This window comes from Lethenteron reissneri, chromosome 17, assembly GCF_015708825.2.
Source record: "Lethenteron reissneri isolate LAM-NWPU_2019-01 chromosome 17, ASM1570882v1, whole genome shotgun sequence".
In the NCBI taxonomy this organism is placed as follows: Eukaryota; Metazoa; Chordata; class Hyperoartia; order Petromyzontiformes; family Petromyzontidae; genus Lethenteron; species Lethenteron reissneri.
This window is the reverse complement of record NC_083795.1, coordinates 1,662,856-1,676,580: the sequence shown is the minus strand read 5'-3', so window position 1 is coordinate 1,676,580 and position 13,725 is coordinate 1,662,856. Positions and strand designations below refer to the sequence as shown.

Here is a 13,725-nt window from a genome sequence, read left to right as displayed (position 1 = left end):
CTCCTGGCCACATTTCTCTCCCCAGTGTTGATATTTACACATTGCACCAGGTACTCATTTAAGGCTTTACTTGGGGGGGAGGCCCAGGACCGATTCATATATTCGTCACTGATGTTGGCAAAGAGCGGGAATCAAACTTGCGTCGCAGACATACAACAACAACAACCACCATTCGCCACCAAGTTGTTGTGAGCGTCCCTCCTTTGCCCACCGTTATTGTTGAAGGGTGACTGCCTCAAACTGCCCAGTAGCGTCCTTCACGAGTCTCCTCAATAGAGTCCGATCTTGACACCTCTCTTACTGGTCATCGGCAAGTCCAGTCAGCTCCACATCTTTCTGTACCGCATCACTCTTCTCCAGCCCATGCTGCACTCGTTTAGCCTCCTTTATCCAGCTAAACAGAAGCTGCTTGGCGATGCGGTGGCTGGGCATGTGGGCTACATGACACAGCCAATGCAGCCTCGCCTGCCAAATGAGCTTGTTGATGGGACTGCATCCAGATCTTTCAAGAATGTGTGAGCTCCTCACATGATGCAGTCCGGTTAAAACCAGGATGGATCATATGCAAGCAAGCCTGAATGTTTCTAACTGGCACAGATGTTCCATTGAAGGGCTGCACATTTCACAAGCATGGAGAAGGGAGAGCATAACTGTGGCCCAGAAGACCCGGAGCTTCGTATGGAGCAACAGGCCAGGTAGCTTCCACACAGCGTTACGCAGCGGATGAAAAGATAATGCCGCTTGGCTGATTCGGAGTGAGACCTCTGCTTCCAAACCAGAGTTGGTCATTAGCACAATGCCCAGATACAGAAACTTCTCCACAGACGTACAAAGATGAAGATCACCCATATAGCCTTAAGAGATCTTCGTACACACACTTAGACACGCGCGAGGAAAATACAAAAGTACTTTTAATCTGCTCCATAGGGCAGGCGGTGTTATTGGTGACTTGCTTCTCAAATATCGATATTGTCCAGCACTCCCTGTCCTTGAATGTACACTAAGCTGACCCAGAGAAGGATGCCGCCAAGTTTATTTACATTTACCACAGACGTTACATATCGTAGCCACCGATTGAACCATGGTCTCTGGGAACTCTGGGTTCGTAGTGCATTGGGCTAATTACTGTAACACTTCATCATGCATGCACCGTCGCGTACGCGTGTGGGTGCATGCATACACACATCCTTTATATGTTAGTCCCCTCATTATTATTATAATTGGCAAGCACTAAATGCAAACGAGATGCCACTTCTCACTATGTGTGTGTGTTTTTCACCCTGACAAATGAATATTAAAAAAGCGCCCAACAAATAAAGCCCTAATGAATTGATCGCATAGCACGTGAGGCAGACGCTCGTAAATAAATGGTGGCCGGCATTAAAATGTGAGGGAGGACAGAGAAGGAGACTTGAGCAGATGTGTGGGATGGAGAGAGTTGGTGAGCTCAGAGATGTGGTGGGGGGGGGGGGAGGCGTCTTCTCAACTCATCATGTGTTTTGGCATTGTTCATCAATTATTTCCTGATGGCTCTATCACAGAATCAAAGCACCGTGTAATTAAGGAACACCGAGTTACACGCACGGGTTCCCGCGGCCCGTTTACACGAATGCCCGTTGTGGGATGTCTCGTGGAACTGCTGGAGATCATTCTTTCCAGTTGTGTGCTGGCCACCCACCCCTGCGTCACGTACCGTGACGGCCAACAGTCTCTTAAGGCGACACGGTGGATCTTTGTCTACATGGCTCCCTGTGAGGTAATAACACTGCCCTTTAATTATCCAGAAGAGCCTCGCTTAATATCAATACGTTTTAGGAGGATCCTGCATTGGGTTTTCTTTCGTGAAATTCCAATAACAACGTACGTTTGGCTTGTGGGAGGACAAGCCGCTTACCTATAGGAGACCCATTCATACAGGGGAATTGCGCTTGAAATGCCACGCCAATACATTAAATCCACAAACAGGCCCCATCTACTGAATCATCGGCAGATTGAACCCATCGCTGTATTGACTCCTCCAATACATGGCAGAAGCAAGAGACTTGCCTCCACTATAGGAACGTGGAAATGTCTAAGGCTGACTCAGGGTTGCTGGTCCAACATGAAGTTAATCGCTTTGGAAAACTATTACCGTCACTCGTCGAGTGAGAGTAATCCTGATTACATCAAAGTGAGCGCCGCGGGGCATTCCTCATCTCCTTTTATGGCCTTGAGCCGGTTGTGAAAATTCCATATTCCTAAGGCAAGAGTCATGTACCCCAAATAAACGGGTCGAGGTACAATCCCCGGTCATTCGTTACTGTGCTCAGACCACGAACTCACTTTTCAACCCTGTTTAATTGCGGGCAGATAAAACCCTGGAGTTGACTCTGGACTCTGATATGGCCATTATGAGTCCTCTTAGCCTCCCAGCCCTTTCTCGTCGGCATGGGGGGGGCGGCGGGGGGGGGGGGGAACTCTCTCAAAGCTTGCCTCGACACCCACGCATTTAGTAGAGTGGCATTTTATTTCCGAGACGGCAATCATTGAGACGTTGTGATTGTCTCCGTCTCCCAGCGGGCGGAGTGCTTCGTGCTCGCAGGTTGTTTTAGATTTTCCAATTTCTCGATTGTCCTCGCTGAAACATGTTGGGAGCCGTAACCTCGGCAGAATGCAAATCAGGTCAGACAAAAAAAAAGTAGCCCTGTATTTCAGGGCATTCAATTGATGTTTAAAGGTTAACGTGTATTGAAAAAATTAAACATTTAAAGTGAAGTCATTTATTAAGCGTTTATTTCCAATGAATATTGGTTAGCCTTCCCCTGACACTTTGTTCCCACAAGTCTGAGGTTGTACGTGGGCTGTTCGCTCACAGCATGTAACTGCTTGTATTTTGAGTATGCACAACATATCCTCCTGTATGTTTGAACGTCGCTAATATCTGGTCATGCATCCCTTCAGTTTAAAAGTTTCTACTGAATGTAGTGTGGTGGTTCTTGCATTACTCTGGTGATGTACGGCTGGGGTTGGGTGTAATGTGTGGAGTAATGAGACTTTATGGGATGTAGGTTGCTGTGCTGTCGGTTCTGAGTGTTATCTGCTCACGTGTGGGATTTTTCTAAAGGTGCTGCTGTTTCCTCGGACCTGCTGAAACATTCATTCGTGTAAAAAGAGTCAAAGCCAAAGTGTTTCGCTGATGAAATGAGCTCCGTACCAGCGGTGGATAATTCGACATTCTTCGGGCGAAGAGGGCACTCGTGCAATGTGTTCCAAATGAATGGTGGCCTGAGTCGACCACTGATTTTAACTCACGAACCTCTGGTAGTTGAGTCAAGTGCTCTCACCGTCGGAGATTCCACCTGGCCCAGAAGCAGTGAAACACCCCATGCTGGACCCTCCCGATTAAGAGTCTTGAGAACTCATTGAGGCGTTTTGAATGCTCGAACTCGTGATATCATTGTGTCAGGCATCGTTGCTCGTGTAGATTTGTTATCGTAGGCCTTAATGCCAGCAGCTGCGGCAGTCCTTTGTGAAGATGGATAATATCAACTCCAGCTGCGACCACTGATTAATAATGCAGAGAGCTTCCCCACATTAAGTTTGATCAAGCCTGCCTTTGTGATGGCTGTATGCACACATGCACCCACGCACTCAAGCCAAAGATACCTCCATGCAGCCTGCACATGCTGTGGGGTCAAGTGACGTTAGCGAGCACCTATGAAGGCCTGCATGGCGCATGGAGGGGTGGGGGTGGTCAGCTCGACGTTCGGCCGCCTTTGATTCCCCAGTGCTGATGTTTACACACCAAACCAGGTACATGATTAAGCCTGAGTCGATCTAGGGGAGGTCCAGGACTGGTTTAAATATCTGCCACTGTTATTGTCCATGAGCGGTAATCGAACTCGGATCACTGGGGTTTGTAGCACAGTGTACTCGCCACTACATTACCAATGCATCACACACACATGTTTTGTCATTTCCCTTGCATGAAATCTTGCATTCAATGTTATGAAAAAATGAATTGCTGAATTCTGCGTAAGCTTACCTGGGTAAATAAACAACAACTCTCATGATATTTTTTGCGATGCCATCGTGGATATCTTTAAAATTCCACACTGTAAGCTACAACACGGGAACACGAGAGCCTACTTTTGCGAGTTATCTCCAAGGTACTCGAATGCCCACTTTGCATTAGCTGCAGTGTAATTTATCAATCATAGAATGTAACCTTTGACGTGGTGCAAACCTTCCTCAGTGGCTAGCCACTGGCACAGCTCGCCACTGGGACACTAAGCTGCCTACGTGAACCCACGTGGTCCGGCATTATTACATCTCAGCTGGGTCTGGGGAGACCTTCCAACCCCAACATTGCCGTGGCAAAATTTCAGGCGTGCGGCATCCATTTATTTAATGAATGACGAAAGGAATAAATGAAAAATCGCCCTATGCTCAAATTGAAATGCTTTATCATGTCCTGTGAGAGTGTGTGTATATATATATAAATTAAATGGCTCGTTTCACGTGAGAAGGAAATTAATGTTGTGATATTTTTTTTAGTGTGCGTGTCATGTAAAGATTTTGTGTGCTTTTCTTTTTTTTTTGCGCGCAGTCAGATTACTTATTGGCCTCGACAGCGGGAGGGGGCCGTGACTGGGATGTTAATGCTCGCGCCACGCGGTCGCTCCACACGCCACTGGCCGTGGGGGCGCTGTGCTCCTAGCCTTCGGCTCGCCATCCGGTGGCGGCTATGAGCCCATCCATCCCCACCTCCCCCCCTCAATGGCCAGTAAAATGCGTACCTCTCTTTTGAGATTCAACGGTGGTCCTCCCACGCAGAGCCTCGGTGTTCGCTGTAGGAATGCAAAATAAAAATTCCGTTTTGGATGTATAAAGCGTCTCAGGGATGGCACCAGGACGCCGTGCGTCTAAAATGTGACGCTTGGCGCGGAAATGGCCAAAGGAGGGACGTGCGGGCGACACGGACGGGAGAAGGGATGAGAAGGAAACTGAGGTGGGGATTTGTGACAGAGGAGGTGACGGCTGCGGTGCAGTATTGGTAGCGTCGAAGGTTTTTAGGAAGGCAGTCATGTGGTGGAGGAGACGATGAAGGCTAGAGGTTGGACATCGGAAGTGGTACAAAGTCATCAGCGCAGGCAGCAAGGGTAAGGGGGTCCCAGACGCGGTGGCATCAGAGACGGAGGATGAACCACCGCTATTGGGCAAAGGGTGATCAGGGGTATGGTCAGGGCTGCAGGGGGGGCGATGAACATTTCCCAGGGGTCTTTCTGAGTGGGGAGAGTGTCTTTTTTTTTACTCCGCAAAAACGAAGATTCCTCAAATTCTCCTAAATTCCATTGACTCAGATTGTATTTAATCCTCTTTTTCCTCTTCCGACAATAGGGAAACAGACCTCTCACAGCAACGTATCAGTCTGCTTTGTACTGCTGGTTAGAATTTGCATGTGCAGCGCTTGCAGATGATTAGCTTACAAGATTACCGTGCTTTGTCTCATCAAAAACTCCTTCAAATGTTTTATTTGATTGGCTGCTTAAAAAAGATATGGGAAGCGGAGAATGGAATTAAGGGACGGTGTTATTTTTGTTAAATCCACATTGCTTAGATTGTATCATATTGAGCTTCAATGAGGGCGTTTCAGAGCTTAGAGGTTGGGCGTATTTTCACGGCTGTGTGTGTGTCCGTGGCTGTGTGTGTGCCTGTGGCTGTGTGTGAGTCTGTGGCTGTATATGTGTGCGTGGGTGCGTCTCTGTGCGTGTGTGCGCGTGCTACGTTGGCGACACGTTGCCGTTTGTGAGAAAATTGCACTTTGCTGACAATAATTGCGAGCGTCGCGTTGCGGCGATCGATTGGGTGGCAGTTTCTTTATACTGTTGCGCGCTACATCGCAGGCTCTGACGTTTTACGCATTTCAAGTTTATCAAGAGTTTAAACATTGCCTGGTGCATAGAGATATGCTTGAACAGGCACGTATATACGCGGACACGTGCGCTTGCACATGCACCTATGAGCGAATGCATAGCTCCACGCCAAGACCCTCATACTCATGTCACTGACTATAATGGCGAGTCCTGTTGGCTTGCACTAAGTCCGACAGCCACATGCATGAAAAGCAAATGTCCCCGCTTCGTCAGGTAGCTGTTGGGGTAATGCCGCGTTGTTTATTAACGACATGTTAATGTCGTAGCACCAGGTGGGTGGCGGTGCAGTTATTAGCTCACAAGGCCGGCCACGATTGTTTCAACAATGTGGATGTTCACAGTCTGCACGAAGCGCCCGTGTGAGGCCAGGTTGAACCGGGCAAGGCCCAAGACAAGTTCAACTATCGTGTGCCATTGACGATGCTGTTCCGTGGTACGAAAACAAACTCGGATCATTGAGATCGGAGCACAGTGTCCGTGCCTCTGCTGCACCACTTCTTCACCCATGTACAATGCATGCAAAGACAAAGTTCCCCGGGATAGCCTTAGAAAACTTGTCGGTGCAAGTGCTGTTCGCGAGCGTCTATGAAGGCTGGTACCGCACACGAGCGAGTGAGTGGCCAGCACTATGCCCGGCTGCCTTTGGCTCCCAGAGTGATGTCTACACACCGCACCAAGTACTCATTTGAGCCTGAGTCGACCTACGTGAGGCTCAGGACCGGTTCAGACAATCGTCGGAACTCGGGTCGCCGGGTTGGAAGTGCAGCGGGCTATAACTGCTCCACTACCGATCTCCACACACACCCACACATACATACGTACACATTCATATACACACTCTCACACTTGTGTACGATAATCTCATACTGCCGGCCACTTAGGAGTGGCAGGAACATGACTCGTCTGCTTGAGTGGTGAGCAGCACTGACTGCACTACAGAGAGTGAGTGAGTGGTGTGAGCGAGCGGTCGAATGACAAAAACTCACAGAGAGATCGAGCGCTCCTCTCTCTCATGCTTCCGCTGCTCTTAAGTGGCAACATCTGCCTCTCGTGAAAATAAGGGAAACGCGCCCACATGTTTGTCACATATACAGCAGTCCGCACTCCAGCCCTGAAAACAGAGCCACCATCCAGTCTCTGCAAGCTACCGAGACCCATGTTTGTGACGCAGTGGCAACGTTTACACGATTACTGCAAACATTGTATATGCACACATATATAGACAGCGCGAGTGCATCTAAAAACCTCTTTAGTTCGGTAACATAATCACCACTCAGCGAGGCTGCGCTATGCGGTGGGGCGTCAACATTATGAACAACCCTGTAGGTGATCTGGCTCCTTCCGCCGGAGTGTGCCGTTCACGGTCCGTGAAGCGAGATGTGTCCTACGCTGCCTCCTCGCTGACAGAGCCACGTGTGCACTCATTAAACTGTGCGCAAAGTTCCCTTTGGGCCCTGCATGTGTGTCCAAATTCAGATCGACGTTGCCAGATCGGGGAGATCGGGGAAATAGGGTCCCTTGAACCAAAGAAAAAAACACAAGCAAACGATAGACTACGGAAGACTTTAACAGGAACAAAATACGTCCCTCACCTTCAACCGTTCCACTAAACAACGCAGTTGACTCCTTGGTGGGTTGACTAAGTTGATTAATTATTATTTTGTGGCTTGATTTCCCTGACTGATTCTCTTTACATCTGGAGGTAACATATATAATTTAGCAAACTGCTTCCTGTACGGAGCCACTTCTTCCTTGCTCACAGTGTTGCAAGATCAGAGGGCTTTATGCATGGACCTAAAGAAATTATTCAGTGTTAATATACGATTTTTCTTTCGGTTTTTGTAACCATCTGCAAGTACATTTTTCAAGCCAGACACATTTTCTTGGCCAGCTGATACAATGGGGAGGTGGGAGAATGTGTGCAATAAACAATTGTTTCCTTTACAAAATTTTTTTTAAATATAGAGCTTTTTCAATGAGTCTCACGTGTATATTCAAACTTTTTAAATTCTTCATCTCTGTCATGTGCGTCCGTTTACGTGCTCCCATGTCTCGTGTGCACGCGCGAGCCCCGTGCCCCCCGTGCCCCCCCTCCCCCGCGTGCGTGCCGCCTTACCCCCTTCGCGTGGCGTCTGCCCGCTCCAGCTGCCGTATGACCTCGAGCAGCAGCTTGATGGTGTCCTGGCTCGCACGCAGCACCTCCTCCATGGCGGCCAGGCGTTCCCGCAGCGCGTTCACCTCGTTCTGCGAGGCCTGCGACTCTCCGCCGCCACCACTGCCGCCCCCACCCCCACCGCCACTGCCACTTCCGCCGCCAACGCCGCTCGTCCCTTCGCCGGTCACCGGCGCCGTCCTCGACTCGTCCTTCGGCTCGTTCTCCGGGCCGCCCGCGTCTCCCTTGGCGCCGGCGTCGCCGCTCGCTTCCTCTCCCCGCCGCGCGTCGTTTCTCGGCATCGCCTCGGCGTCACTCGCGCCGCCTCGTTCCTCCCTGTCGGCCGAGGCCTGGCTCTCGCCCGGCCGCGCCGCGCGCCCCCTCTCCTCGGTCGCGGATCCATCCGGAGCCGCACCGTTGAGCGTGTCGCGACGGGGCTCCGGTTCCTTCCGTGTGCAGGAAGAGCCAGCAGCCTGTCCCACGGCCTCGTCTGCTTGCCCGACCTCAACATCGGAGCACGCTGGTGGAGAGACCGCCGCGACTGAGGTTTCTTGGCCTCCGCGCTCGACCCCCGGAGGTTGCACGCCGGTCACGTCGCTTGCTCTGGTGTCCGACGCCCCGATGCTCGTGCTCGGAGAGCTGCTCGCATTCGTCTGCGCAGAGTTCAAACGGTCCTTGGGCTTTACGCCACCGTCGCGGCAAGGAGATGTTCTCCTCGCGATCGGCGATGTTGGCCAATCACCGTTCATTTGTGCATCGCCGCAAAGCTTTTTAGTCGGTTCCGTCGCAGAAGTTGTGGCCGGCAGCCACCGCGCACCGCACGCCGTCTCTACCGGCCGGTGAATTTTGACGTGCGCAGCTCCAGCGGCGTTGAGCACGTTGGCCACCGCACGTGGCTCCCCGTTAGCGCTCGATGACGAAGGCCGATACTCCGTGTCCGCCGGTGCCCGTCGCGGACCGTCGTCGAGCCACTGGCCGCACCGAGCGCCACGGGCGCTCCCCGGGCAGCACGCGTTTGGTGCCGCCACATTTTGTGCGCTCCCCGCACCGTCCTCGGGTGGCGCCGCCGCCGTTTGCGTCGCCGAGCTGTGCAGCGTCCTCTCTCCCAAGCGCGAGTGGAGTGGCCGGAAGAAGCGCCGTGACGTGGGCACTTTGCTGACGAGCGTTCTCCTCGGTTCGGCGTCCACCTCGGGCCTGGCGTCGGCCTGCGTCGCCACGCGACCTTCTCCGTCCTTGGCGGCCGCCGATGATCCGCCGCCGCCGCCCTCGTCGGCGTCATCGCAGAGGTCTTTGAAGCGCACCTGGAAGGCCTTGAGCTGCCTCCGGCGCCGTCGCTTTTCCACGTCCTCCCTCCCGTCGAGCTTGAGAAGCGCCGGCCTCGCGGGCCGGCCGCACGTCACGGCCGCCGGCGGCCCGCGGTCCGGGCGTTCCGCAGAGCGCCACTTTTCGGACTCCGCCGCCACCGCCGGAGACCGGGGCGGCTGCCCGACGCTGCCCCTCCACGGCTGGGCGTTCCCGTCGTACCCGCCGAGCCTCGACAGCCGCGCGGCGAGGGGGTTGCATGGCGGCGCGCGGGGCGAGCGTGCCGACGGCAGCCCGTCCGCGTCCCGCCCGTACGGGGCCCACGGCGGCTCGCTCGGGGGCCGCTCGCGCACCCCGTCGGGCCGCCCGGCACCGGCGACCCGCCGCTCCTCGTCGCCCGCCCGCCCGTCGGCCTGAGCGAGGCCTTGCAGCATCACGTCGGCCCTCTGCAGCACGTGCATGGCGGTGGACAGGATCTCCACGTTGTTGTTGTTCTCGTGGCTGGCGGCAGACAGGCCCGCCTCCGATAGCCAGTCCTCGAGCTTGAAGCGCCCGTCGGTCGGCACCTTTTTGCACGAGGCGTCCGGCGGGTGGTCCGAGTCGGCCGTCGCCTGGCCGGGGTCGTCTGGGCGGCACGTCGGATTCGCGTTCTCGGTGCAGTTCGCCACCGACGGGGTTTCGCTGAGCTTCATGCCGCCTGCCGGTGCGGGCCGCAGCGTTTCCATTTGGTCCGTCACTCGAAGTCGCGCCGGGCGGCCGCGCACCTCTGCATTTTCACCGACGTAACACGCGTGAAGCGTTGTCGTCCGGCTGCGGAACGAATAACTCCACGTTCCGTCCTTCCCACTCGTGCCACGCCGGGTTCCCTTCTTCGCCTGCCGCGATCGCCGACTATTGGACGCACTCGTCCGTCTCCCTGTGCCGCTATCTTTCCACCTATCTTTATCTCTTCTCCTATCTGCAATTTATCGTTGTCGCCAGCCTCCTCTGCTGCAAGCTCACCATACTCCACCCTCTCTCTGACCATATTAACCGTCGACATGCATGAGACACCAGGACGGATGCAAGTATTCGTTAAACTACCGCTAAGCAATTTCCACATCTTTTGTAAAACAAATATAAAAGCTTCATTCCAAGGCGTTCTTAATTACTGCGCCTCCCAAATTTGTTTTAAGTTGGCACATTTCGGTGCAGTGGTAGCATAGCTTAACACATTAAACACGTCTCTCGGTGGGCTTAATGGGAAAGCAAAATTAACACATTTTTCAGATCCCACCCATGGCAGGATCTATAACCGGCGAATAACAGCACGTCTGTGTGTGTCGTATATTTTAAGTGCTTTTAAGTGCATTCAATTGAGAGGCGCCGCACAAATAATATGTGCGTGTGTCTTTGTATTCCTATTGGCCCCTGCCATAGGACTACACACTTCCTGCTTCTGATTCAGTTTTGCCAACAGAGGTGAACTCCGTCTCTTGAGACGTGTGGATTTTCTTTTCTACTGTGGTTGCCCTGTGGGGTTATGAGCCCAGACTGTCGAATTTTTACCACTGGCTGATTGCACCGTACTCATTTCGCAACAGTAAGCCTTTTTTTAATGTCATTTAGTTTTCTGTGTGCGTGTCTGTTGATTGTTCCTGCCGCCGCATTACTGTGCACGCTCGCATGGGAAATCGCTTCCTGCTGCGCGCAGCGTCGGTGGACTCGTGGCCCCCCAACGTCGCCGCCGAACGTGACGGCACGTCCCCGAGTGCGTCCCGGCGGAGCTGCGCTTGCTCGCCTACTCACGTGGGGCTTTCGGAGCTGCTGACCCGGCGCTGACTCGGCACATATTTGCGAGCCCCGAGGCGTTGGCAACTACTGGCTCCCCAGCGCCGAGACTCGGCGTCTCCGCCACCCCGGCCGCGCGCTCCCGTCGGTACCTGCTCCTTGCCCCGGCGCTGCTCCCCCTCCCCGGCGTGGTCACGCCGATCCGGCCCCACCGCCGCTGCTCCTGCGTTCGCTGCGAGCGACTGGCGCGACGATGTCACTCGTTTCCGTTTTGGGTCCCGCTTTAAAAATTCATGAGCCGGCGGTGGCAGCTGGTAGCACGGTGTCCAATTTGCTCGCTCGGGGCGAGAGTGGTCGTGGGCTGCTCCCGGCCGGCCAGCCGGCTGCTGTGCCGCTGCTGAGACCGTTTTCACGCGGCGTTACAACTTTCTCGGCATGCGCGTGCTTTTCCTTCAAATAGGTTTCGTTATTACGATTATTTTGATTATTATTGTCGTGATTTTCCACTTTTCTTTCGTTAAGTTCCTTTGTTTGCTTGCACCTTCCGCTTGATTTAATCGGTTATTGTTCGTTTTGTCCCTTGTCAATGCAGTGAATTGCTGTATTCAGGTGGGCCGTGGGCCTTCTCCATGAGTTTCACAATGAACTATCCAGCTACAGCAGCAGCAGCAACATCCATTACACGGAGCCTCATACGCACGTCAAGGCACATCGCTGCATGTCGTGAAACCGGACTGTGATTCACTTGGCGCGTACGAGGTCATAAACCATCCATTCCAAGCAAACCTATTTCATATCGCACTTTAATTTGTTCCTTTCGTTTATTGACATCGTTGTTATTATTTCCCTCTTCACTTACTGGGGATTTCATTTTCAGCCAATTTAAATTCCACTTGCCTTAGAAGACAGTTGACCAAGCCAGCCTCTGCTTCTTTGAAGGGGCTATTCTGCCTTTGGTTTATCGCTCGACGATCGTTATTTGACACGTGCAGCTCGGGCCTCGTGGGAACTGGGCAGAGGCGCACCTCGTCAACGATTCTGGCAGCTTTTCAATGTTGAAAGTCACGTGTCCTTGTAGCCCCCAGTTCAGCGCAAGAGTTATCACTTTGCCTCCTGAAGGTAGTGAGAGGCACACGCACGGTCATCAGCTGCCCCTTTGTTTTATCCAACTCTCTCTTTCTGCAGTTTCAGACACAGCTTAAATATATGTAGATTCATGTAGATACGCAGTTGTTAGGCATTTTTCTTCCATTGGCAGTTGTGTGGCTATTGCATGTTCTACTCTCTGCCGTGTCGTACTAATGTGCCGAAAATTATGGCATTTAGAGATATGCTAATCAATCCACCGTGGTCCGTTGAGCTTCTGGAGAGTGGCTGCGCTCCTCCACGCGTCCGGTCTGCGGCTCCTCCTGTGTAGTGTCGACTCGCAGGCACCCCAACCTCGCTCGCACTCCACAGCGCACGGGGAGACGCACAGATCAACGCACGTGAACACACAGGTCGTTCGGCGGTCAGCGATTCAAAACCGTTACAGTCGCAAAGCTCCTTTTACATTCCCTTTCTCCTCCCGTAGTCAAATGAATCACGGGTGACTGGATTTCTCACTTTCAGGTTTTTACTAAATCATAATTCGGTTGAAGTTTCGGGAACTTGTAAACCACGGGCCGCTAAGCCACAAGGTCGAGCTCTTTTGTCACTGGCGGCGGGGCGGGGCGGTCCGGGCGGCGCTGCCAGCGATCAAAGGGACGCAAGCACCCGCTGCTCCTTCCCCGGATCATCCCGTCACCGGTGACGGCGGTAAAATCGTTCCGCGCCGGCGAGATTTTTTGGCGAACTCGCATTCGCTGTCGCTGCCGCCGCTGCCACCATCGTCTGCGTTCTCGCCACGCGCGGCGAGGCAGCGCCGATTTCCCCATCCCGAAACCTTCCTCCTTACGCTACGGCACCAGCTTGGGCTAAACAACTCGAACGTTATTGGTTTCCTCGGCTCTCCATGGATTTTCCTTCCACCCAAACCGCCCAGCGCCTCCCCGCCCTGATTACAGAGCAAGTTAGATTTATGGGGCAGTCGCAGCTTTGCAGATTTAATCCCGCTCCTCATGTTCCTCGTGTAACCCCTCATACATATTCACAAGAGAATGCGCGGGGCCTCCTCCTGACACGAGGAAATTAGAATTGCCCATGCAAAGTTAAACAGATGCATAAAGTGATCGCTTGTCCCACCGTCATCATTGGGGTATCACGGGCTCTCCGATCCCTTCTTGTTGTGTTGATAATTAATCGCTTGTATGCCTTTGAAAGCCACTGCATCATGCAATGCGCCGCTGCTGTGCTCGTCCACTGTTCTAATGTATATCGAGATATGCAACTTCCACCTTGAGTTTTAGTGCCTTGTTATTTCCCAGTATCCAACCTAATCCTATATATATATTTTTAAATTACCATACGCACCATACACAAACTAGACGCATGTATTATGATTATGGACGTGTGTGTGTGTTTAAACACAACATTAACACGATCACCTCATTCCTTGTTAAATTTTACGCGCACAGTTGCGTCTGCTCATTCGTGATAGCAATTGCG

The 13,725-nt window shown here is 52.8% G+C and overlaps 2 protein-coding genes across 6 annotated transcripts in view; one reads left to right on the top strand and one right to left on the bottom strand.

Annotated features, from left to right (window-relative positions):
- Nucleotides 1-13,725, top strand: part of LOC133343304 (dedicator of cytokinesis protein 1-like) — a 316,745-nt gene that overhangs the window by 185,611 nt on the left and 117,409 nt on the right.
- LOC133343305 (INSYN2B protein-like) overlaps nt 1-13,725 on the bottom strand; it is a 48,334-nt gene that overhangs the window by 34,049 nt on the left and 560 nt on the right. For 2 of the 5 annotated variants that reach the window (XR_009755239.1, XM_061552786.1), the window contains exons 2-3: nt 8,032-12,589; nt 4,779-4,829 (exon numbers count right to left, since the gene is read on the bottom strand). Coding sequence is in view for 4 of the 5 variants with exons in the window: in XM_061552786.1 (XP_061408770.1) it covers nt 4,793-4,829; nt 8,032-10,094 (2,100 nt within the window). In the remaining variant the exon portion in view is untranslated. The remainder of the gene's footprint in view (nt 1-4,778; nt 4,830-8,031; nt 12,590-13,725) is intronic. The other 3 variants (XM_061552784.1, XM_061552785.1, XM_061552783.1) reach the window with 2 other exon arrangements.